A 26,111-nucleotide genomic window follows, 5' to 3' on the forward strand; every position below is an offset into this window, starting at 1 on the left:
AGATTTATTTATAGTATTAAGACTATCATCTTATGTTTAAAATAGTTTCGGTTTCGTGTTAAAGTTCTTTGCCGTTTTTGCACAAGAAGTTTGCCAAATGAAATTTCGAACTCTTTTGTAACATTTTAGGTTGGGCCAATGTTCATTGATTTGCTTTAAGCTTTAATTGAAGAATTAAGTTCAATCTATTCATTTATACGGATTTTAATAAGTACCTACTTATTTTAAAACATCTAAAATTGCTGAAGAACTGAATTATTATTTTCAGTTATATAAAAATAACCTTCGCTATATTAAGGTACATTTGGTTTCTAAATTAATGTTCCACTTTTGTAGTCATTATAATAATCTTTAAGAAGATATAATATCAGGCAGAAAAACTTGTCCTTTCTGCATAAATATTTTCTTTAAAGTTTTCTGCAAATTTATAGTCTAAAGTTTGTTTGCCATTTTTTACCGTTCGCCTTCATTTTTCCTACATAAATTATTGTCAAACAGTCGCCATGTGTCCATAAAAGTGTACCTTGGGCCAACATTTGTTTTCCCCGAAAAGTTCAAAGTTCAGACGCGTGCCGAATGAGAAGATGACTGACAATTCCGGAGGGAAAAGCGGAGAAATCAACAGTTTTCCATTTCCCACCTCCAGCTCGTCGTGCGGAAATGCCAAAAGCAAACAAAAGCATTTAAGCCAAGATATCTTCCTTTCCCTCGCATTTTCGAGCCGTTGATGATGATAATTGCACAGGCGGCAGCCACTAAAATATTGAGAACGCTCCATTGAACAAGTCCTCGTAAATCAAACGCAATGAGCTTTGCCGCTCGATTCTCGAGTCTCAACTTTGGCAGGACTTCCTCCCACTCCTCCTTGATTTCTTCACCCACCTCTGCAATCTGAACAGAGAGCTCTTTAAATTCGATGAGCAGGGCTAATCGCCTTCGCCGTTGACTCAGCTGAGCTCACCGAATGGGCGGCAGTGTTTGCTATTTTGGCAATTATATTCGGGAGGAAAACAAATCAATAAATGTGTAATTACAGGGTCAGGATTTAGGGAAAATCGAGGAAATCAAACATACGAAAGTAAACAATCTGATGGTGAAGTCATGTCACATTCCGAATGATTCAATAAACTTGGTTTGGCTATAATTGAAGAATTAAGATAGCTTAAGTAACTGTTACTTCCAAAGATGTTTTGGTGTTGTTATACACAATGTTTTCTATATTTAAAAGACTCGAAGTTACAGCAGAATACATAACACTGGTGTTTTGCCTGTGTAGCTACACCCTGGCAGGTTCCCTTACCAAATTTGTTGCGAAACTAACTCCAAGAAAGAAAACTTTGGGATAAGAGTATGCAAACAGAATTTCCGCCTTGCAGCTTCGGCTAAACTTACCAAGTTGATACTTTGTTTCCTGAAGTCCTAGTCTAATCCAATCTCTCGATTTTACTTTGCAGCAAACCAACTGTGACGTGCTCTTAAATGAAAGGAACGTGCGATGCAATTGAATGCAAGCAGAACAACTGAAACGCACTACTGGATTGTAAGTATCTCCTCAATGCGAACCTTGAACTTCTGAGTTCTTTATTATAATTTTCACAACTCGCCAACTCCTTGTGGTTGCAATTATCGAGACATAAAAATGGCCGGCCAAAAAGGCCAAAATCGTTGCCAAAAAATAGTTAGGCGACGGGAAAGTGGCCGCAAGTGCTGAGTGAAATGGTGGAAAGCGGACATTGTCTTTGGATTGGCAGGATGCCAGGCTGGCAGGAAGTTCCATCGTTGGCAGGATGAGCCCAGAAACCGGAGACAATAGCAGCTTTCGAGTATGAGTCCCGGCAATAGATTTTTATTGCTCCGAAATTGTTTGGAAAATCACAAATTGTCGGGTGCGACCCTTTCTTTCGATTTAGAGATTAGTTGAAGGAAGTAACATTTTATTTAATGGAGCCACTAATTCGAAAGATTTTTAGAAAATATCAAGATGTATTGTCTGAATAGCTATCACGGTTTTAGGTTACTAAAAACTATACAGATTTTAGTCGCTTAATAAATCTTTTCAAGAGAGGAGTTAAGCCATAACCTTAAGGCAATTCGTATTATTGACCCCGATTTGTGGTAATGCATCTTTCATGATCTATCCAGACACTTAGTCAATAAATCACTCGTGGCCCCATCGCCCAATGAATCGACAGATTCCCGCACACACAATCTGATTTCTATTGAATCGTGTCTGAATTGACATTCTTTGGCCTCGTCTCTGACCCAAAATGCCAACTGCAATTGACATTTCTGGCTGCAAAATTGATGATCCGCCTCCGAATCCCTGCGACCGACTTGTCCGTCTGTCCGACAAAATTAAAAAGATTATTCTCGCAAATGATTTGTAACCTTCTCCTGCTCCTTCCACAAAGCGTGAAAACAGCAATACAATTTGATTAAAAAGTTCGAACGGACGTGGCCTTCTTTGCCGGAAAAAGATTGAAAATTGGGTGAGAAAAATCTAATGAACCTTTTACAAAGATGTCAAGTTGCTCACTGAACTTTACTTAAGGAAAAGCCAAATTAGTAAAGTTTTTGGGGCTAGGCCAAAGACCTTTCTGCCAACGATGAGAAACGTTTATTAAAAGGTCAGCTGATAAGAAATAATTTATTAATTTTGGGTTGAAAGTAAAGATTTGTATTGAACTTTTAAGTCACTTAATTATGAATGAGATTAGAAATAAATACGTAATGATTAGAAAGTAATGAAGATGGGTCCGAAAAGATTAAATTAGTATAGATAAGCTTAAATTAAATCTAATTTGGTTTGTTTGGCGAGGTATTTTTAAGAAAACAAAAAAGAAGTAAAAATATTGATTATTCCTGTGGAAACACTTGAGTAATGTTTATTGAACTTTAAACTGCTTTATTTAATTTTAAGAATATATAACTAAACCAATTCATTTCTTTCTTTACAGACCCTTTTTTGGTGTGCCTTAGGTGGTTTGATTTTGGGTGGAATAGTTGTCATTTCATACTGGATAAGACGATGCAGGTATGTGTTAAGCCCACTGTACCGAATACCCCTCTGTGAATTCCTAAAAATATAAATATGAAAATGCCTGCTGCAAAATGCGCTGACAAAAGCGCAGCAGGAAAACTCTTCAATCCAATTAGTCAGACGAAAATGGTTTGGGCCTGGTTTTCTCTCTGTATCTCAGCGTTTTGTTTTCATACAAAAATCTTAAATTGGGGCTGGGGGTACTAAGCCCCGCTACACGTGACGCCCCTCGAAAAAGCGGAGACAACGTGAACGGGCCAACGACCACAGCGAATGCACGTGGGGCTTTTCACCATCCCCATGCGGAAAAACTGGGCGGCCGGGTGGCTTTTCCAGTGCAGCGGCGAATAGAGAGAGACAGCCCGTCCTCTATGAGCTTGTGGTGACATTAGAAAAGACGCAAAATTGCCAGTTGGCCGAGCAGAACAACTGAATAATTCAGCCCGGCAATTGGACGGACCGACGACTGTTTGAGCAATTAAGTTAATGATGCAAGGTCACTGGAAATGGGCCTGGCCAAAGCCTGGGGCCCTTTATCTACCCGGCCTCACCAGTCGGAAAATGGGGGAAATTGGGCAGTGGCTGTTGGTTCTTCCCAAACGATGACGCAGTTGACTTTGGGCCATTTGCAGGGCGGTGACCAGTAGGCCTCCAAATCCCGTCCCCATTTCCATTCCCATCCCGGAGATCCATTACGATTGTTGGCGCCACTTCGTTCCGACAGACAGTGAAAAATCTACGCCATAAATATACAGTAAAACGTGAATAAGTCTGACTCCAAAAGAAAGCAACATTTTCAAATACCATTCCTTAAAATATATAAAAGGATAATGCTTAATTGGTTTCCACAAAAAACTATATATAAATTATATACCTTTTTTCAAACGAAGGGCAAAAAATATTCATTGTCTTAAAATTATTTGTTCGAGAAATTTTCAAGTTCATTTTAGAAACTTGAGTACTAGTTGTTAGATATGTTAAACCTTTTCTCATATAAAAAGACCTTTAACCTTATTATCTTTAAGAAACTCTGGTTTAATGACGTAAGACTGTACTACAGTACATATAATACGAAATTATATTAAAGGACACGCAGCAGCAACGCACTATAAGGACAACTGACCGCGCCGAACGGCTTCCATTTTCATGTTCAGTTTTCTTTTTCCTTCGCCTCCATTTTCATGTTGGCTTCACGCGAGGCCGGCGCGTAAAAAGTTTTCCAATTTCCATATGGAGCGATCAAAGGCAAGCCCGCAAACAAACAAACTGTAATATTTGCATACAGCCGAATGTCCTGGGAGTAATGGAATAGCGAGTGGGTGGGAGTGGGTGGTTGGAGTGGGTGGAGGTGTTGGTCAGAGCGAAGGTAAACAGTCGTTGAGCGGGTCATGATTAATGTGTCACGAAGTGGGCAACATCACGACTATTTGCCGCAAACACTCACCCACACTCACTTTAATGGCGGACATGGCACAGTGGTGAAGGACCACTAAAAACTGGCCATAAAAAGTTTATGGGATCAGGAAATATTTAAAGCTTATTTCTAGTTTCCAATAAAAATGCAAGGCAGCACTTAAAGAAACAGCGAAAATTTATAACCTTTTAAAAATTTAAGGCTTAGGTGTACATATGAAATTTGTGTAGCAGGAAATTCGATAGAATTTTTAAAAATAATACTATACAAATTCCTGTATATAAAAAAAGTAAATTAAACTTTAAATAATGCAGCCCAAAAATCTTAATTCATTTTTAGAACGCAATTGGTAGATTGTTTGTTTACTTTGCCAAACCAAAAATCAATTGTGAACTGAAATGAGTGCAGAGGAAAAGATAATTACTCGTGTTAGATTTGCAGACTCAATCTAGCCATAATTGATAACCAATGACCAACATTCCTTTTGATTTTAATTGATTCAAATTATATGAACATTACTCCCGACCAGAAGGTTACTTCGGCTGACCTTGCCCTTTTTGTGGAAGTAATTCCAGCCTTATCGCTGGCCCCACGGTAAATTATCCGTACATTGTTAGCCCATTGTCAAGAAAAAACAAACTGGCATGCCAAGTTCAAATGGGATTCGCTGGCGGGGGTTCTTCTGGCCAAGGAGGAGCAAATACGAGGCACATTCTTTGCATTCAACCGAGCCAGCGACGACGCTCGCCATGAGTCAGTTGGAAATTGTCATAAAAATTAAAAATCAATTTTTATAATCCAGTTAGAAGGGGGAAACGCAGGGTCGCGAGCGAGACAGACAGACAGTCGGTTGGGGAGTGAGCGAGAGGGGGCAAGTCGGACGTACGAGTCAGCCGCAAATACGACCACGAACATGAAGCGATATGGACACGCAAACACTCTAAGCCCCTCACCCACAATCGGTGGTAGTATAGTAGAAACCCATACATACACCTATGTATATACGAAAAACACACCTCAGTCCGACTGGAATGGAATGAAGAAATTTCATAGTTTTCGCCCCGGGCGAAACGATATTCGAATCATTAACGGACGACCCGAGCACCGTGTTGGCCGCGTTTTTCGTGGCTTAAATATTCAACCAAGTTCGCCCCAAATATTTCGGCGCGTCAGCGAGTGAACTACTTTGTGAACTTGTTGGAACTTTGAAAGTTAATTTTGGTGCTCCCCAAAAAATCTAATCCATTACATGGCACGCGGTTGTCAACTCTTTCGCCAACTTTGTGACGTCCCCGAAACTATTTAAAAATTTATTCAAATTTGTCTGACCCAATCAACAATGAGTGCAACCATAATGAAGCCGGGGAGGTCGTGGAAAGTGCTGTTCTGAGGTGGAGAGGTGCCCAGAATCATCAAGAGCAGGTGCCACTCCGCTCCTTATCTCCATAATCATCATCATCATTTTTAATGTGCAATTCTATTTCGGTCTCAGAAAATTTCGGTGGCAGATTAAATGAGGTTGGGTGGCATGTAATGACAGAAATTATGGCGTTGTTCTGTGCAGAAAGATAAGAGGATTTAAAGCTAGATTAATCAAGCTTGGAATAGAAAATCAAGAACAGTAAAGTGGAAATTAATATGATATTAATAACAATGTTTGTTATCCGGAAGAAAAGATACGTGTTTTTATGGCAAAAGTTTCTGAATCAATAAGTCGATTAGAACTTGGAAATATTTGATAAATGTATGCTGAATGTTTAACTTGCTATTCACAATCTACAAAAAAATTTAAAAGCGAAAACAAGAGTAAACATTTTTTTTTTGAATATCTAGATATCTAATTATCTATCATTAAACAAAAGAAAAAAAATCAAACTCAGTAATTGCGCAGAAAAAAGTTTCCCTTGGAAGTTTTTCCAACGCCCCAATCTTTTGTTTTGAGGCCCACATAATACCTAAAAAATAATTAGTAATTGCCTAAGGGCATGGAACATTTGAGTGCTATTTTTAACTTCCGCCGTGAGTAATATTCCGCGACTAAGCTCTTTCCAAGCGATTCAATTAAAGTGCTGAGAATTTATGTCTGAAGCATTGAACTAAGCCCCATATTGATTAATGATATCTGTTTCATTCGTAGTGCTCTCTTTTTCTACCATCGCGTTTCCAACCGTCGTTTACCGAAATTGACAATTTAATTTGCAATGAACAAGCCAGTGACGGACAGGATAATGCAATAATCAAAGTGAGGGATAAGCCAGAACTGAACTCACATGTCGTGATAGTGAATATGAATACGAATTTGACACCCAGACAGGCGGAGAGGGGGCAAGTGTGGGGTTTCTCTAGTGCACACCTGAAAGCCAAAAGAAAATAAAGCGAACCACTTACACCGCTCCCAAAAGGAAAATCAATAAAGTGTCTTGAAAGTAAAAGGCAGAAAGGCAGAACTTTGAGCATTTGTGTGCTGTCCCCGATTAGATAAATGGCCCAAGGAGGGGTTTTCTCTTCAAAGCAGAAACAAATACGATTAAATCAAGCCACAACGGCAGCTGAAAAACACAATTTAAAATTAGAATTAGACAATTAGACAAATAGGCCGCCGGGGGTACGGGCAAAGTGAACGGGAAACACGTGCAAAAAGTACGGTTCCTTCATAAGTTCCACACAGAGGGAACTCAATGTCACGCAGCGAACACACATGAAAGGAGCACTTGAGGGGAAAAAGCGCGACACACGGGGCGTATGATTTATTTAAGCGTCTATTAAAGTCCTTCCCATTGTTCCGCAGTAGAAGTGGTTGCCTTTATTGCCGCTGTGGCTTACTTTTCACCGAGTGAAGGACATTCGTTGAACTGCAACGCACTCGCCTTCGCTAAAATAACTTCAAAAGTTTTGCATGCTAAGGGGCGTGTGCTTTTTAATTAACAAAACAGCAGCAGAAACAATAGTGAGTTAAGTGCGGCGGTATCTGAAATTGAAATCGGATCCATAGTGTCTACGTCAGATATTTAAATTGCTGCTCTGGCTAAACCTTGAAAACCGACATCCATTTGTTCAAATTAAAAATCAGCATTGTCTCTATTATTTATTTCACATGCAGCAGAGTTTTAAATTTGATAAATATCAGAAAAATTGCAGGCAAAATAACATTATGTCACGCTAATTGGCAACTTCATTCGTTCGGCAATTAAAAAGATTAATTTGGTAGTTCAGGGAAAGCAATGTTTCAATTAATAACCAAATTAAATATTGACTAACAAACTGTATATTAAAATACTGCTCTAACGTCAAATTTGAAGGATTAAAGCGGAGTTTAAATTTATTATCCATTAATAACGTTAATAGGTAGGATCTGAAAAATAAAAAAATACATGTGATTAATTTAGTTTATTAGTCACGTAATAAGAACTGCATTTTTAATACACATTTCCAAATTGAAACTTTTTTTCCCAAAACAAAAAATTACCCGTCATTTGCATTTTTTACTGTGAGAATCCGGTAATTAATTAAATCTAGAATAAGCACTACCAAACAAAAACGAAAACTTAGGCGAGTGTTCAGCTGAAAGAGGGGAAATAAACTTAATTAAACAGAGTGGGGCCTGCAAATTGAAATCAAACGGGGTCAAGTTGATTTCGCTCTCATCGCAGTTCATCAAATGCTGTTCTCTCACTGTTCTCCTACCATTTACCCTTGCAAAACCAAAGAATCGAATTGAAAACTAAATTTCTGTAATCATCGAACCCCGGATTTAGGTGTCTTGCAATTTTGGACTGTAGCGAAGTTTGCCTAACAGATCGCTGTCGGTAGGTAAATTTGCTTTCGTTGCATCAACAAGTCAAATTATCAAGCGGAGCAAATTAGCCAGCAAATTGAGAGCAAACCAAATCACCAGAGCAAAGCTAAAAAAAAGTACCCACAAATCGAACACACAAGCAAACGAATTTTGATTTTCCAAACTTCAATTGGCTGCTAAAATATGAACACTCATAACACGCTGAAATTTGTTAAATTACTCCTTTAAGTTTCACGCAATTCTTTATGCAAATTTTCGAAAATTAGATTACGCTTTTATACAAATTGGCTGTAAATTAGTTTAGTTGAATTGAAAATTGGCATAAGCCCTAAAGCATGTTTTATCCTTCATTTGATTATCCTTTTTCTTACGTTTCACAAAAACACATTAAGTAATCAAATAAAAGGACTTGGCAAAGTTCGTTACCAAAATGCTTTTGTGATTGTCTTTTACAGCAATAATCAAACCCAAGTTTATTTACACTCTTTAAACGATTGTTGAGCAAGTGCAACTGCCGGGGTGATAGAACTAGCTTACTATATATGGCTTATGATTTTACCCATCTACAATCCATTTACAATCCACGAAGCGCTTTTGTCCGTTCTCGTTCTTTATTTCGTTACTGTGCAATGTCCTCGTTTCGGGATTGATCAAGTTTTAAATCGTTCTACCGCATATTTCTTTCCATTTCTCTGTGGCCACTCAACTTTTGTTCGAAATACCCCCACAAACACACTTGCAACTTGCAAACACCACAGGACACTTGCAGCGAGGTCAACGACCCGGCAGCGCCGCATCCGGAGCCGGAGCTCATCATCAGCTGCCACCGGCATCAGCGGGATCAGTGCGATCGGGATAATCTCCAGAGGGAAGGCAAAGTCATCACCCGATCACAATCATCGGCGTCGACCGCGCCGCATGCTCCAGTGCATCAACTGAAGCCCCAGCAATCTCTGCCCACGCCTCTGCCACAGCCACAGCCACAACCACAGCAGTCCAGCCAACACAACCCGCACCACACCTCCCACGCCCCCAAGTCCGTCTCCATTTTGGTGTACAAGACCCTAAACACGGTCTTCAAGAGCAGCCGCAAGATCATCGTTCGTGTGTGCGAGGTGGCCAGTGCCAAGAAGTCCTTCACCATGTTCAAGTTCAACAAGGCCGCCCAGCAGCAGCGGATCGACAACCGCAACAGCGCCGTCACAGGACACGATCCCTTCGTCCGACCGCCTGTCCCCGAAAAGTGAGTGCTCTAGGTCCTCAGAATTAAGGAAGTGCCTTCCGGAAAGCGGTGATAGGTGTTTGAAGAGCTTTATAAAAGTAAAAGTATAAATGGGCATACGAAAAAAAATAAGATTTTATTTATCTATTCTTACATTTTTTAAAGTAACTTTAAATAACAAAAGAAATTTAGAAAAATATTAGCATTTATTTAAAGTCATATTCAAACAAATTATTGGTTGTATATAACCTCTTTAAAAAATTAGAAGGGTAATATTATATACAGAAAAAAATATTTAAACATTTAAAAAAATATTTTTTCATTCCATTAAAAGTTATTTAATATTGATGACATTTTTCATATAATTCTGGATCAGATAATGACGAATAATTGTATACAGACTCAAATGGCACGCAATATGTCTATTAGTTCGCCAAATCGTACAATGGTGTATAAAACTTAAAAACAAAAGAAATGTAAAAGCAAATCAAATGCTTATTGCTTGTTGCCTTTTCGGGAAATTCCTTAAACCTTTGCCAATGACCATTTGTCTCTCAATATGAAATGCCGCCGATAACCGAAAACCAACTCGATAGGAAAGTGAGGAACATAATGAAGAAGCTGCACAAGGCGAACGGCCTGAAACGCTCCAACTCGGCGATCGAGTTCGATGTCTCGGCCCTGACGGCTGCCAACCGCCGCCAGATTTACAGTAGGTGAGTACCGATCGGATATATGCACCCCTCTGTGTGTGCGTGTATATAGAACTTTTGCAATGTGTGTGCGCGGGTGTGTGCGTGTGTAAGTCACGCACACACTCAAGCACCACGTGGCACAGTGCACAGGTTCCTCAAGTTATTGTTTAGTTTGTGACACCATTTTGAGTTCCGTGAAGCTTCTTTTGACAGACCGAGAGAAAAGAAGAGACCACACACTTATCGCTGTAATTTTCCGTTCATTCTTTTTTGCCAACCAACCCACCGAACCAACCAAAACCACCCACCGCAACCACCATTGTGTACCCTTCTATTTGCAGCAATCGGTCGGCGAGCTCGGAGCAAGATAACTCAGATCTATCCGAGCACTCGGAGAAATCGCCGCTGGTTAGCGCGAGGTTAGACAATCTAGCTAGGCTCTTCTTTAGCAAGTCGATGCCAGCGGAAACCGGAAGTAGAGATACCATAGATTCAGTACTGACAACAAGGTTGCATTTACTACTCTACTCTAAAATAATTCTATACTTAACTAATTTATCTCGTATTTAGCTTGAACTTATACTTGAAATTCAGCATCAGCCTCACTAGTGTACAGATTTCAATTCAATGCCAATTTTTTTTTTATTTTGCTTGTTCAATTTGTTTTCCGTTTTACTTGATATTTTTTGTACCAGCTCTACAGCACTTTGCATGCCAAATATGAATAGAATAAAAACCTGAAATGCTTTTAATGTTTGCCACACGTAGCGAAAAAAAACAAAACAACACCAAACAGTTCTTTTTAATTCGAATTCATTTTGATGTACCTCACATGCACAGTATATACATAGAGATAACACAAGTAATGCCAAGGAAAAACCATCTGAAGTGTCTAATGTTTTCAAGAGGGTTGTGCGGCAGCCACAAAAAATAATTAACTTGAAAGCTTTTGTGGTCAATGATTTTTGTAAAGCGGAAAAAATATACGAAATTCGTTTATTTCTCTTAACATTCAACAGACGCTTCCTCGCTTGCCAAACATTTTTACCAACTTTATTTGGAAAGTTTTCTCATTTCAAATGAAAAGCCAAAGGCAGTGCCAAAGTCAAAGTATTAAACGCGATGATAGAATGCATTTTTCCACCCCCCCACCCTCCGCGTTTTCCCTTTGTTCCAAAGGCAGGTGAAAGTTTGCCAAGGTGAAAATTCCTCAAATTAGATGCCCAGGCACACTCACATACAAAAAGTGCAAATTAAATTATCAACTCGGCAAAAGTTTTTCTCGAAAAGGGCGAAAAATTGATTCGTCTGTATATGTAAGTGTGTGAGTGTGTGTAAGTATCTGTATGGGTGTTTACCCCTCAGCCCTCAACCCTCCACACATTTTACGTGCTGAGCCGTATGATAAATGTGCAAGCGAGCGTGAGCATCTGTTCGTGTGTGTAAGTGTCTGTCAATGTGTGGGTGTCTATCCGTGTGTGCCCCTAACGAGCAGGTGAATATGCATGTGTGAGTGCCGCAAAGTATGCAATAAAAAATTTCACACACGAGCACGTTAATTACGCGCGGCATCCGAACATTTTTGAGCAACTTCAGTATCTCGGCCATCGAATTTCTATCTTTTGGCTCGAGGTATTCATGTGTCTATGCATCTGTCAGATGGGTTTGGCCCTGGAACAGTTTGGTTCGCCCGTTCTCATCAGTCGCAAAATGTTGCTACTAATTTTAAGCAGGGCGAAGAAATCCGTTTCGCTTGGAAGGGCTTTAATTTTAATTAACTTTTCTTATTTACTGTTATTGGCTTCGCTCCTTTTGTTGCTCCTGGAAAAATACTTGTTTATTAGGTATTACTAAGCTTAAATATAATTTTTATTTGGTGGAAAATATTGAAAATTCCTTTAATTTAAAATATAGTTTAAATATCGGGAACAAAACTTATTTTAAAGAATTGGAAGTTATATTTTAAAAATCAAAAAAAAAATTTTGTTGATTTTGTAAAGGTTTCTTTATCTTTCGGTAAAGTCCTGCAGGTTAAAGTCTCTGCTAAAAGTGCTAGACCTCTTTATTACATGAAAATTATTTGTTTAAACATATAAAAAGTCTGCAAAATAACCCAATTCACTTTCAAATTTATTGGACAGTTGAAGTCTGCTATCTTCGGCGTTTTCTTTACTTTTTCGTACCATTTATCCTTCCGTTTCCAGCACACTTTCCAGAGTTGACAAACAACAAGTGTGTCGAGTGTTTGGCAAATATTTAAGCTGCAATATCACGAAGAGGATAAACGAAGAAAAGTCGCCTCTCCGCTTTGCAACAAAAATTAGCTTAAGTCAACAAACAAACGGGGGAAACACACTCCGGCAAACACAAAACCCGTTACAGCTGCAATCGGAGTCAAGGTCTTGAACAGCAGGGAAATGAGAAATATTTCACATACGCACCGTTGGCCAAAAGCGCAAGCCATGCGCCTAAAGAGACACGCATTGGGCAAAGAGTTTTGCCAGCTTTTGGTTGTTCTGGTCTAGCTAACACACAAGAATGCACTGAAAAATAAATTGGGAAAACTTTGACTAAAGTAAAAAATAAAGAATTTTATTTTGTTTAAAACAAATAACTTTTAATATTCCGAATTACAAAATCTTTCCCCAAATTGGTTTTAACTTTTTTAGTTTCTTTCTGTGTAGTTGTGTTTTCATTTCGCATCTGCGAGTTCTTGTGACGCAATGAAAGTAAAATGGGGTAAGAGGAAGAAAAAGAGAGGAAGGAAGAGGGGGAAGGAGCCTCTTGGCCAACATTTTATGCCGCACACGAACACACTTACGCTCTCTATCTGCCCCCAGCTGTCCTCTCTACTCTCCACTTTCTCCCGCTTTTCGTTTTGTGCCTTATTAAATTTTCAAACACATGCTAAACTTAACCCGAGGATGTGCTTAACCTTCGCTCTGTTTTGATTGAGTGGCCCGTAAGTGTTTGTTTATGAACCCTGTCCTCTCGCTCTCCTCTTCTACCAACTTTTTGTTACTTTCTCTGTCTTTGTTATATTGTCTCTTCCAACTATGTCTTTCTCGTTTGAGCCTCCGAGTGAGTGCAGTTTGTTTAGCTTTTCTCCGTTCTTTCATTTCTTTTGACACCGTTTCCATTTTCAGTTTCTTTTCTGCACTCTTCTCTTTGTACAACTCTTCACTTGCAACAACTAAACACACAAAAAATAAATTGTTTCTTAAAAAACAGCAAAACAAAACGAAAAAAACGAAGAAGAACGAAATGAAATGATAAACTCTTGCTTCCGTTTCCGCTGCGCCATTGTGCAGGCAGTTACTTCCTCTTCCTCTGGCCCTTCCTTTTGTTTTCCATCCTCATTGAGTTGCAAATTCCTTCGCCCTGCGGCACCTTTCACAGCTGGCCAACAAAAAATGTTGGTCCGGGCAAATTATTTTGTGCCTCCCTTTTTTGGCAACATTTGGCAGCAATTGTCCCGTGACCTGTAGATGTCGATGGTTTTTGGGAGCTATCTAGCGTACTTTTTTGTGGTCAGCAGGAAGGCGGTTTTTCCTGTAAGGGGTTGAATATCTCACAGGGACATCGAACTTCAATATAGTTTGGTAAATTTTAAATGTAGTGTAGGTTAGTGTTTTAAACTTAGTACATAGTTACAAAGTGATCCAAATACTTAGAAAACTATTCCAACGAAAAGGTTTACTAAACTTTTTTATAAAGGGATTTCCACTGCTTTAATCCTGGTAAAATATTCATTGTAAATAAATTAAACAAAAATCAGTTATATTAAAGCCCTAAAAGGAATTCCATTCAGTGGCGAATAATTGGAACGTAAAGTGCTCTTAAATTCTTGAAATTCCAGCACAGATACCTTCTGATGAATGAGTAAATGAATCTGTGAAAATAAATTATTCAACATGAAACCACATAATTGAAATGCAAGGACGAATTCAAAATATGTTTGTTGTTGTTCAAGTGCGGTCGCTTATGCAAATTGTGGGTAAATTTATGTTAAATGCTCACTCCCATTTGACGTTGTAAATAAAACCTGCCCAAAGTGTTGTGCGATGAATGTCAAGACATTTTCCAGATAGCCATACCCTAATTAGTTATAGCTTTAGTTGTACTATACAAACAAGTTTCCTTAGTTGGCCAATCTTCAACAACGTATGCTCTTCAAGAATGAATTATCAATATAATTATATAAGCTAGAAAGCTAACTTTCGCTTGACATCGTTTTTAGGCCGAACATCAAGTACCAGTACTCCGCCTTGGACAGTGGCAATGGGATCGTGGAGCGGAGTCCCAGGGAGCGGGCTCAAAGGGAGAAGGCCCTGAATGCCACCCAGGAATGGATTCAGAGTGCCAATGGGCGCTACGAGGTGATTGCCCATCTGGACGAGATCGGTTCGCGGCACGGCAAGAACTGGTTTCTGGTCACGGATGCATCGGTAAGTACTCCACCCTAAATTAAATGTATTTGTATTTATTTTTATCCCTTTGAAGGTCCGCACTGATCGTCTGCTGACCCTGCTGCCTCTGCCCCCGACTGCGTGGCCTTCGAGGACCTCCCGCCCAACGAAAGTGCCAGGGAAATACTCATGGAGCTCCTCGGCTCGCTGCACCATCCGTACATATATCCCGTTCTCGATCTGGGCTTCTTGAGGAACAGCTCGTACAACTACGCCTGCCTGGTGACGCCTTTCAACTCGCGGGGCAGTCTCAAGGATCTCATATATAAGGTAAGCCGTACATCTAAATTACAATAAAATACCATAATTAAATACAAAAAATAAAAAGAAGTTACTCATTCTTGCCAATATGAAAATAATAAGAAATATTAAACTCTATTGAATTTTACAACAAATTTTAAAGAAATATAGTTGTCTTAACAAAAATTATAATTATACGTGATACTTCAGGGCCTTACAAATTGCTATAACTAATGAAAAATAATCAGTAAATAAATATTTTTAATATTAAATATTTAAAATATTTGTAAAAGATAGCAGCAGTACTTTAATAGTTATATTTCTGAATGACGTATTTAAATATATATATCTTCTATTCATAACAAATGTATCTAAACCATCAAATACCCATTTGTTAAACATGCAAATTCATATAAATTAGCACTTTTGGCCATTACTCACCCACTGAAACCAATTTGCATCTATTTCCCGCCGCAGGCACAGTGGAACGAGCCGTGGGCCAGGAAGTACACGCGTAAGCCAAACGGGTTGCCTGTCAGCCAGGTGCAGCGGTTGGGGCGACAGATCCTGGAAGCACTGCTCTTCCTGAAGGAGCGCGGCTTTCCGCTTCACGGTCACCTGCACAGCGGCAATGTCATCCTGCAGAACGGCGCCGCCAGGTGAGTCCTTCGTATGCTGTCCATTGGGGTCCACTCAGCCGTGAACTAATTTAATAATAGCTGAAATATTTGATATCGAACCGGAGGGCTTCATGCCCCGCATGCAAAATTCATTGAAATAGAAGCGAACGAGATTTCAGCCCAAACGGCAAATTAAAAGCAATTTCGCTGAATCGTTGGCCATTTCGGGGCACTTTAAATGCATGTCCCTGTTTGGGGACCCCACTTTTCTCCCCAGTTTCCCCTGCGATCCCATGTAACTGTTGTGCGACAACGCGTAAAACACCTCCCTCGGCCACCCACAACTGGCAAACATCGAATGGGTGTAACAAAAATAAAGCTTAAGCTTTTTTTTACCATTTTAAAAATAAATGGTCGGCACAAAAAGTTGCTTATAATGCAGCTCATGGGCGGGGAGTAAAAAGGGGTCGTGTGTGCATGGAAGAAATTCCTATAGGTGAAAGTCGATTAAAGTGCTGATTTTTTGCTGTTCAAGTTTGCTCCAAGTGCATGACCCAATTTAGTTGCCTTCGTCGCCAGAGCATTGAAAAAGCTGATTTTCATATAAATTGCATATACATATGTACAGCCATCGATAGGACCTGGAGATTTTAAAATACGAGCCACAGGAAGAGGGAGAAATGAAAAAATAGTAAGCTGAAAAGCTGATTGATGGAGTAGAAGGAAAATACTTGTTCAAGTGGTATTGAGATAAAAATCTCTGATTGCTTGCAAAAGCAATCAGGGGAAGGATGAAGAAACTGCACAAGAGTGTTAGGCTTAAGTCTCAGCTATAAAAACATAATGCAATTAAAATAAGATTTATTTAATACCCAAGACTTTAATTGAAAGTTCAATCAGTTACAATTACTTATGGTTTGCAGAATGTAAGCTACATGTGTTTAGGCTATTTATTTAAACTAATTGAAAATACATTCCTATTGAATCTTTATGAAAAAAGATTTTGTTTATCAAGGCGTTTAGATCTTATACAAACTATTAATTACCGATTAAAAAACCCTCCAGTATTTTTCATAAAACAATAACGATAAAGTGGGGTTCCACGGCAACTAGAATCTTCAGAATGTCTATTGTCAGCCAATGTGGGATACCTTTTCCAACTTGTCAGCAATATTTCGCTCTAATGAACACCGAGAATCCCTGGCAGACCCTCGAACCGAAAACCCCGGCCAATCCGCAATATACGAACCGGTGTAGTGCCATAATATTGTCATATCAGGTCTGACATACGCTCTTTGTCATAAAGGCACATCGCAAGTGGCGAAAGAGATGGCAGATGATACCGACGGCCGCCTCTCGCTCGCACATAAATCCATAAAAGTAGATACTTTGTGGCCGTCATAGCCACGTGTTGGCCATCAATACATGGCAGAGCCGCCATCGAATGTGTTGCATAATTAAGACCGAAAACAAAAGGGTCGGGTCGGTCGGCCATTTAATTATGCATTTTGCGTGACATTTATTCCCTTTTTGTTTTAAGGTTATCGGGCCTGGAGAACGGCCTCCTGGGCCTCAGTTCGCGCATTAATGCCGTCATGTGGTCCCGCTCGGTCACCGAGATCGAGAACGTCGACATCGTCTGCTTCGGCCACCTGCTGTACGAGATGTGCACGGGCCAGGAGCTCACCACCCCCAAGCCGTCCATGCGGGTGCTCGAGATGGAGCTGCAGCACTACCCACAAATTGGCCAGGTGAGTGAAAAGTGCACCTGTCTTTTGGTTTTGTACTACTACCTTTTAAAAAAGGGTGGTTAAGCACTAGAACATCTACTGAGCATTAAACATTTACGAGTATATAAAAAAATGTCGGAAAAAAATCGCTAGAGATTTGAAACCTTTAAAAAGTCTTCAACGATTTATTTTGAAATCATATTTTATATGTAATTTTATAGTATACTTTGAAGCTCATTTAAAAATAGTTTAAGCCATTAGCGATTTCTAAATCACTTTTCGTTTATTATCAACCGTTTTTATTTTATTATTTTGTTTTTATTTTTTCAGAAAAGAAAACAAGTAATGTATAGTTCATTTGCTAACATTCTGGTGTTGCAAATTGACAAGTCTTTCGTTTTGGAAGCCATGAAGTAGTTTGCTTATAATGTTTCACCTTTCTTACAGATTCTGGAAATATTAGGTCTAATCTTTGAGCCGCCTAGCGGTGTCTGCCCCTCCGTCGAGGACTTAGTCCTTTGCGATCTCTTTCGCAGCATCGATTTGCGCGAGCTGCGCGGTCCCTGTTTCAGTGTAAGTACTTTTTAAGTAGAAAATATATTTGATAGTATTTATATGAGCACTATACCTTTGCAGACAATTAAGCCGAGCCTCAGCAGGTCCACCCTGAACCTTCTGCAAGCGGTGAAGAAGCGCCAATGTGCCTCGCTGGGGCACTCCCTCAGTGAGGCAAACTCCCCCTGCACGCCCCCTTCAACGCCGCACGATCGACGCACTGGGTGAGTGTTATTTTCCCCGACAACGTAGCCTTCGCTTCACCTAGATGCAAACTGTGCAAATTCCTACTCTGTCAGTCACTGGCATTTCTCACATAAATCCCTCACCACACACACCGACTCATACACAGTTCATCGTCATGTTTTTCGGTGCGAGAGGAAAACCAGTCTTGTATGCTCATCTAAAAATTACAAATTCGGTGCAGGATTAGCTTTTTCCAGCTGGCGTGGAGGGAAATTCCAGAAAAGGAGCACAAAGGCGTACAAAATAAAGCAGAGTAGTTTAAGTCAACTTACTAACGATGATTATGTATACAGTATTTAGTTGGTTTATCTTAGCGCTGATTATATTATTTCTTTTTTCCTGAGAGTTTCTATAAGTTAAAAATTTACAAATACTTTTAAGTGTTGTTATTAAAAGTTTCCGTTTTTCTAGAATATTTTAAGTATTATTTGGGAAAGGGCTTTTAGAGCTTATGAATTTTTTTTAAAAATAATAGAACACGCATTTTGTGTTTCCGTATCACCCCTTAAAAATAGTTTTCCCAAACCAAGTAAATAACAATTTAGAAGGTCCTTTAAAGCTGCAGCCGAGTTTCTTAGATGAACTTAGATGTTGTTTAACCTTTTTTTTCTCCCTGGTCCTCTAACCATTTAATTATATGAAGACTGACAATGCGGGATATACTAAAGTAAACATTTTCAAAGTTAAATAACTGAAAATTTCAAAATTAGCATGGAAATGTGCGCACTTAAAAAAGTAAACATAAGAGAAACGACATCCCTTAAACTTCTGCAGAGTCACAGGTAGGCCCTACGTTGGGCGCCAAATAAATCCTCGCACGGACCTGCTAATCCAGTAGCTGTGCACTCGCATTTTGGGCTAATAAAGAGAAAAGCTCACACACACATCCGAGGAGATGTTGAACAAAAAGGAAACAAGAAAAGCAGGAAAACTAACACTGTGAGTCAAGGAAAAGCGGAAAATGTTGCCATAGGCTTCCAATGTGCGTGTGCATGTGCTTGTGCGTGTCCAAAGATAATTATGATAATGTTCTGGACTGTGCGCAACCTGACCCATCCACCCAAAAAAAAACGTAGGCAGAATTTAAAATTATGCATACAAGACAGGAGTATAATTGAGTGATAAAAACGAGGGAAACAGACGTACTAGCAGGAGAAAAAGTCCCAAAACAATAAATACAGGAAAGAAGAGCTCATTTGTTGTCTCATGTATGTTTAAGCATCTCTGACCCCGTGTAAATTTACTCTGCTGCCTTAAAAAAAATTTAAATATAATTTAATACTCAAACGCATGTTTTACTTTCATAACAATTAACAATATATGTAGTGGAGGATTTTTTCAACTAAAGTATTTTTCCGTATGCAATGTTTTACTCTCTCTTTCTCTCCTACCGCCTACTACTACTACTACTACTCAACTTTGTTGTGTGTGTGTGTGTCTATAAATATAACTTAGTGTTGCGAAAGCGCCCAGAAAACCGTTACCGTTGCAGTTCCCGTTACAGTTGCCGCTACACCAAACCCATCATCTACTACACACATACCGATCCGCTCTTGAATGTCTATCAACGTTCATTTTTGTTTACATTACCTATGTGTGTGTTTTGTTTTTGATTTACAAACTCTTGCATTTCTGCATTTGTTTATTTACATAACCCGTTCGACTAACTAAAACCAACAACAACAACAACTACAACAACATCAGTGTTCTGCCTGCGCCCTATGAAGTCTTTCGTATGTACTAAACCGAAACCGAAAACCAAACCGAACCGAACCAAAACCAAAGAAATCCGAACCCAACCCCAAAAACCAAAACCAACAAATGAACAACTCACAAAAAATATCTCACAATTAAATTTTACAAAACGAATATCGTGTGAAATAAACCCAAATACCTGAATAAAATTAAATAAAACCAATATACAAACCGAATAAGCAAACACATCATTTTTTGTACGAAAATTGAAATTTTTATACCAGACGAGAAGTGCTGCAAAAATAATGTAACAATGTTTGTTGTAGCGAAATGTGGTAAGTGGCAATATTTTTGTATGCTCCAACCACCACGAGATGTGTGCACCACCCAGCAAGCAAACCACTCCGCACTACTTAAATCGAATCTGCATCGAAGGAGGGCCAGCAGAGTACATAGAATATACTATTATTTATTTAACAACTGCAAACCACATTATCCAATGCTTTTCACTTACTTTTGTTTTCATATTTGCCGGCTCGCATAATCGAATTTGTGTGTTTTTCTCACTGTAAGTTATTTGCCAAGCCCTTTACTTTAATTCCCATCTATTCAGCTTGTAATAAAAATGTTTTTGTTTATGTTGTTGATTGCATGCCGTAGAGAATATGTTTCAATAATATTTGATTTGGTTAAGCGACAGAATGTGTTTTCTGTGCAGGCATAATATTTGCAGATGAATAAAGATTAAACGCTGAAGTGGATGTACTTATCAGAGGGAAATAGTTCAGAATTAAATCCCTTGTTGAAAACATAAAATCCTTTTAAATGTAAAATGTTTAAAAATATAGTTGAGATTTTTTATTTGATTTTACGTAAAATATAACACTATATACATTTAAATGATTCACTTGGAACTTATATATTCTTGTGAATATAGCTGATTTTGAGGAACCATCTTTTAGCTCAAATATTTTAATGTATTTAGCTAGACTCAGTTTTGCAACATGACTTTTTCTTAACTAACTTAATCACACTTTAAGAAATCCATTTCGTAACCAAGCATTTCTGCCTAGAATCAGTGAAATACATCAGCATAGCTGTCATTTTTTGGGTCACTAATTGAGTTTGCGGAGGAACTCGAAAGCCGAGCGGCCAAGTTGAGCTTGATTGAAAACACGCACGTATTGCCGCTGCTATTGCAGCTCACTCCCACACACACACACACACACTCACAATTCACACACACACATACAAACAACCTGCATTCATCGCATATAATGACATGCCATGGCTTTTCTGCATATCCGAACACAAAAGGAAAATCGAATCAGGATCGCAACCGAAAACTCTGAAAATCTGAAAATTCTGATTGTTATTCCCTGGCCCTTTGCCCCTTTTTTATTCCTCTACCCACGCAGTATCAGCCGAACAATGGACTCATTTGACATATCAAGCGACTCGGAGGAGGGTCTGCTGGAGGAGATTGTGGTCGGGGGCAGCTGCCACCGGCAGCACCTGCTCCGCCTGCAGCAGTGGCACTCCGCCCACTCGTACGTCCACTCGTACAACTCGGAGTCGCCCATCCACTACTGCGATCCCGCCAACGTCTACTCGGACGACAATGGCCAGGATGCGGGGATGCAGGACAACCAGCCGCCGACCATTCGCTGCAGCACCAGCAGCCAGAGCAACCTGGACGTCCTCCTAGCTGAGAGTGGGGTTTCCGAAATCTACGAGGAGGTCGCCGAGGAGGAGGAGTACTTCGAGCCCGAGGAGGAGGCCAGTGGTTCGTCGTCGGCAGGAGGAGCACAGAGGTTGCATGCTCCAACGGGCACCTCGTCCTCGGCAGGTGCCTCCTTCAACCACCAACTCACCGCCGACATGTGCAACTACAAGAACTCGAAGAGCCGCCGGCTGGAGTACTCGCTGAAGTGCCTCAAGTACGGCCGCAGCAATCCCTCCCAGGATTCTGCTTTCGGTTCCCTCACGGACAACGATCTGTCCATTGGCTCCTCCAGCATCCGATTGAGTAGCTTCCAGTCCATCTCCTCGCCCATCGACGAGGGTGTGGAGGATGTGATCATCGCCACCACGACGGGTGGTAATGAAACCTGCCTGGAATTGGCCACCGTTCCCAGGAGCATGGTGTCTCAGGACTCGGCCATCTCCTCGCCCTGTCGCGAGAGCTCCCCCAACAACTTCCTGCACATCGATGACGCCATGTCCGGAACGGGCTCCACTTCCCTCGGGCTCCAATTGTGGCTCCTTTGGGAATATTCGTCCGCAGCAGTTTCCCGTTTCGCTGTCGCCGAAGATTCTGGTCACCGCCACCAGCAACTCGAGCAGCTCCTCCCTGGCATCCACCAGCAATGCGGGTCAAGGTCAGAGCCAAGGTCACGCACAGGGGCATCCCCAGCAGCAGCAGCAGCAGCAGCAGCAGCAGTTCGATCCGCCCAAGATCCTCGTGAATGATCAGAACTCCATCTACACCACATCGCCCTCGAAGCGATCGGGGATGATAGAGGTGTTCTCTCAAAAGTATCGGGTGAGTACGCTTTAAAGAACTTTCTTGGAAAGCCAAAATATATTAAGTCTTTACCTAAATTAATTTAAAAACTGGGAGTATACTACAAACGTTAAAATTAGTAGAGTTTAAGATTTAACTAAAAAAAAAAAGTAGCAATTGCCTAATCCTGTTTAGAAATTTACTATTAATATTTGTTGGCAATCAAACTAATTTTCAGTGTTTTTAGTATACGACAAAGAATTCAAATGATGTCATAGCGAAATAGCAAATTATTTACAACAAAATTTGAAAAATTCAAAAACAGAATACAGTAAAATGTAGACTTTTTTAAGTTAAATCTCTATAATGATAATTATAGAGATTTACTGATAATTAGATAACAACCATTCTTAGTTAATCCCTTGAAACCTGAAAAGTATCCCTCCGATCTGAGTGAAAGCTTAACTAGTATCCCTTCCAGGTGAGCTCCTTCGAGGACATGTCCCCGAAGCGCAGCTCCGACAAGCAGCACCTGAAGCACGTGAACCGGCTGGCCTTCCGCTCCCTGGAGGAGGAGCGCCGGATCGACAACGCCTTCCTGCCGATGGCGGATCGCACCCACTCGGACAACCGGGTGAACATGCAGAGCGAGAAGTACAAGAAGCTCACGCACGCCTCGTTCCGCATCAGCAAAAGTCAAGGTCAGGAGTCGCCCACGGCCACGCCCACTAGCCAAACGCCCCCCGGTCAACCGGGCAACTGCATCGAGATGCAGCGGACGGGGAGGCAGACCCTCTGGCGGGACAGCAAGTTCTACCGGAAGAACCGCATCGCCAAGAGCAACGACTCCCTGATGGAGAACAATCCCTCGCCGAGGATTTCCCCTTGCTCTTTAAGGGACAATCAGTACGAGAGCAGGAGCAGCTCGCAGGCCAGCAGGAGATCTCTAAGTGGCAGCCAGCAGATGCTGAGTGTCACCACCAGCTTCTGTGGCAACGGAAGTGGATCGAGGAATGCAGCACGATACTGCAGCTCCAAGAGCGAGGACCTGGGCGAATCCTCCGACTATCTGAGAGTCATGGACGCCCGGAAATCCTACTCCGAGCGGCATTTGGTGCGACTCAAGCAGACGGCCATCAACAACACTCACAGCGAGGACGAGAGCTTCAACGATGACAATAATCCAACGGTATCATCGCAGACGGGCAACCAGTACATTCAGAGGGAGCACCACCAGAAGCACCACCATCCGGGTGGCAGGTGGAGCAGCAGCTGCTCCATCGGCGGCCACCTGAAGACGACCAATATAAAGACCACCTCGCTGTCCGCTCAGTCCAGCCAATCGAATTTAGTGGCCACCCAGGCAACAACTGCCAGCTATCGCACGCCCTCCAAGTCCCTCGACCAGAGCATCGCCATCGCCCAGAACAGCAACCCAAAGGGTAGCAGCACCCCCACCCAAAAGGTAGGAAGCAGCACCACCACCACCCAGAAGGGTAGCAGCACCACCAGCAGCGAGAGCAGCAGCAGCACCACCAGCTCGGTGGACGAGTCGCCCTCGCGATTGACCCTCAGCGGAGCGGATCTCTCCAGGATCTTCGTGATGGACATGGACGACGCCCAAGGAAGCACCTGCAGCGAGGAGAAGACCCCGCTCCTCGACAGCGTCGAGATGTCTCCGATCAGTCCAACGGATCCCGAGGTGCCCGACCTCGACAAGCTATAAGGGGGATCTGATCTAGTAACACGATATACACACCAAACGCACACACAGACACGTTTTTGAGCAGCCGAAATGCAAAGCATGTGATAAAGAAACCAAATATAGCAGAAATCGAACGGGGAACCACAGAGTTATAGAACTACTAGGCTAGGTATGAGATGGCCAAGTGGGGGAAGTGTTGGAAAAGAGTTATTGAGTTAGAGGATTTTATATATTTATGAATTCATTTGCTTACTATCATTTCACTATTACATGAGATTTTAAAATTAAGAATATATCAATATTAACAAGATTTATACAGAATTAGGTATTACCAAAGATTTTTTAAAATCAATTATTTAGTTCTAATATAAAGATGTTTTAATAGTTATTTTATGATTGAAAGAGAACAAATTTTTAATTTATAAAAAATACATTTATTTATATTTATTAACTATTACTTTAAATTATTTTAAATGTACGGATTTTTACTACTTCCTAAGTAGTACTTTAGTTTTAAAAACTCTTCTTCAACACGTTTTCCACTGCCAGTGTTGGTTAAGGTAAGGCAATTCCAATCTTGGTTCGAAACACAAACACAAACACGTACACCCACTCACCTACAAATACATATATAATTGGGCTGCTCCCGCCTTTGCTAAATCCACACTCAAAGCTTTCTTCTGGTAACAATAATATTTTTCTCTTTATATTGAACTTTAGCCGGTTGCTTTTACAGCAATTCGAAATTAACTAGAATATCTCTTCACTGAAGCTAATCTCTAGACTGCTAAGCCACAAGACAACACGAAAAACCAAAAAAAAAAAAAAAGGGAAGACCATCCTGCTGATTAGTTGTTTTTTTTAAACAAAACAAAAGGGAAACCGTTTTCGAATTATACCGAATTATACACTTTACTTGGTAGTTAATTGAATAGCTAAGACTTAAAAGCTTCGCAGCTTGGCGCATTGAAAATGTTTTACTGTAGCCTAAAATCGTTTTAAGCTCCCAGAAGGGTGTGTTTTAAATATAAATTACAAAAATATATTTTAGGGAACTAAAACCAACCAAAATATAAAATAAAAGGAAAACGGAGCCAAAGGAAAGGTTACCCATTGAATGGAATTCGATGGAGAAGCCAAGGCAGAGTTGAAAGTATACAAGATTTAACGAAATAGTTACGATTTCTTTAGATTTTCTCCTTTTGTTCAGATGTACCACATTAGCCAGCACTGCAATATCGCAACGGAAACATGAATTTTACCCCATAAGAGTTAAACATTATCGTATGAAACCGTAAACGATAAAACAATACAGAAATGCAATCAAGTTTACTAAGATATCGCAAACGAAAATATCACTAAAGCCACACACAATCGAACACGAAATAAATGTACTCACTAAAGGTCATATATATAGAAGGTAATATTAGACGCACGCACTTAACTAAGACGATCCAGATCCAGATCAAGATTCGATCCCCGATTCAGAACCCAACCCCACCCAGTCTTTTCGATCCACTCAGATAATCTGCAACAGAGTCGCCCTTAGTTTCATTATTCGTAGTCGATGAATGCGTAGGTTCTACATTGTTTACGGGACCCCTAGAATGTATATGTATCCCTGAATATTGTGTGTAAGTTCATTTCGCTTGGAATTGTTTGTGTATACACGTATGTACTCCCCAAGTAACCCCCAAAATGGAGAGAAGCCCTTGAGAACTAACAAATAAACGAGAAAACAATGTACACTGAAATGGAGTTTTATTTTGAAGGTGGTTCATTATGATAACAAAAGAGCTTGAACTTCATCTCCATATAAAAATTCAAATCGTTAGTTGTTAGAGATTAAGTTAATTTCCCGGTCTTAAATTTATTTTTAAAAACTATTTACTGAATAGTGACTGTTGGCGTGGTGATGCCAGATGTGAGCGTTGCAAGCAGTTGAAAGCAGTTGAAAGAAAACTGAGTATGTAAAGTAAATTATTTTGACAGAGGTGCCATTTGATCTTACACGAATTTGACATTTCAGGCGTGGTGTAAATTTTATACACATATTTCCTTACAAAATATTTAGTTGTTTCTTTTAACCTCCAGGTGGCTCGAGCATAATAGTTTCCCTAACGGCCACAACTAAGCATGGCGTTTGTCAAAGCAGTTCAGCTAGCAAGCAGTAAAATA

General features: G+C 40.3%; 1 protein-coding gene across 1 annotated transcript; it reads left to right on the top strand.

The window, feature by feature from the left end:
• Nucleotides 1-2,957: 2,957 nt before the first annotated feature.
• On the top strand, nt 2,958-25,679 carry LOC108100879 (serine-rich adhesin for platelets). The gene is given in 14 exon segments (XM_017204977.2): nt 2,958-3,034; nt 9,009-9,493; nt 10,069-10,188; nt 10,509-10,676; nt 14,408-14,615; nt 14,671-14,710; nt 14,713-14,906; nt 15,354-15,535; nt 17,037-17,247; nt 17,674-17,799; nt 17,863-18,005; nt 21,141-21,966; nt 21,968-22,267; nt 22,710-25,679. Coding segments are annotated over 14 exon segments (4,254 nt in total). The 5' UTR covers nt 2,958-3,028; the 3' UTR covers nt 23,955-25,679.
• Nucleotides 25,680-26,111: the final 432 nt, after the last annotated feature.

This window comes from Drosophila ficusphila, unplaced genomic scaffold (assembly GCF_018152265.1).
Source record: "Drosophila ficusphila isolate 14025-0441.05 unplaced genomic scaffold, ASM1815226v1 contig_855, whole genome shotgun sequence".
Lineage (NCBI taxonomy): Eukaryota > Metazoa > Arthropoda > Insecta > Diptera > Drosophilidae > Drosophila > Drosophila ficusphila.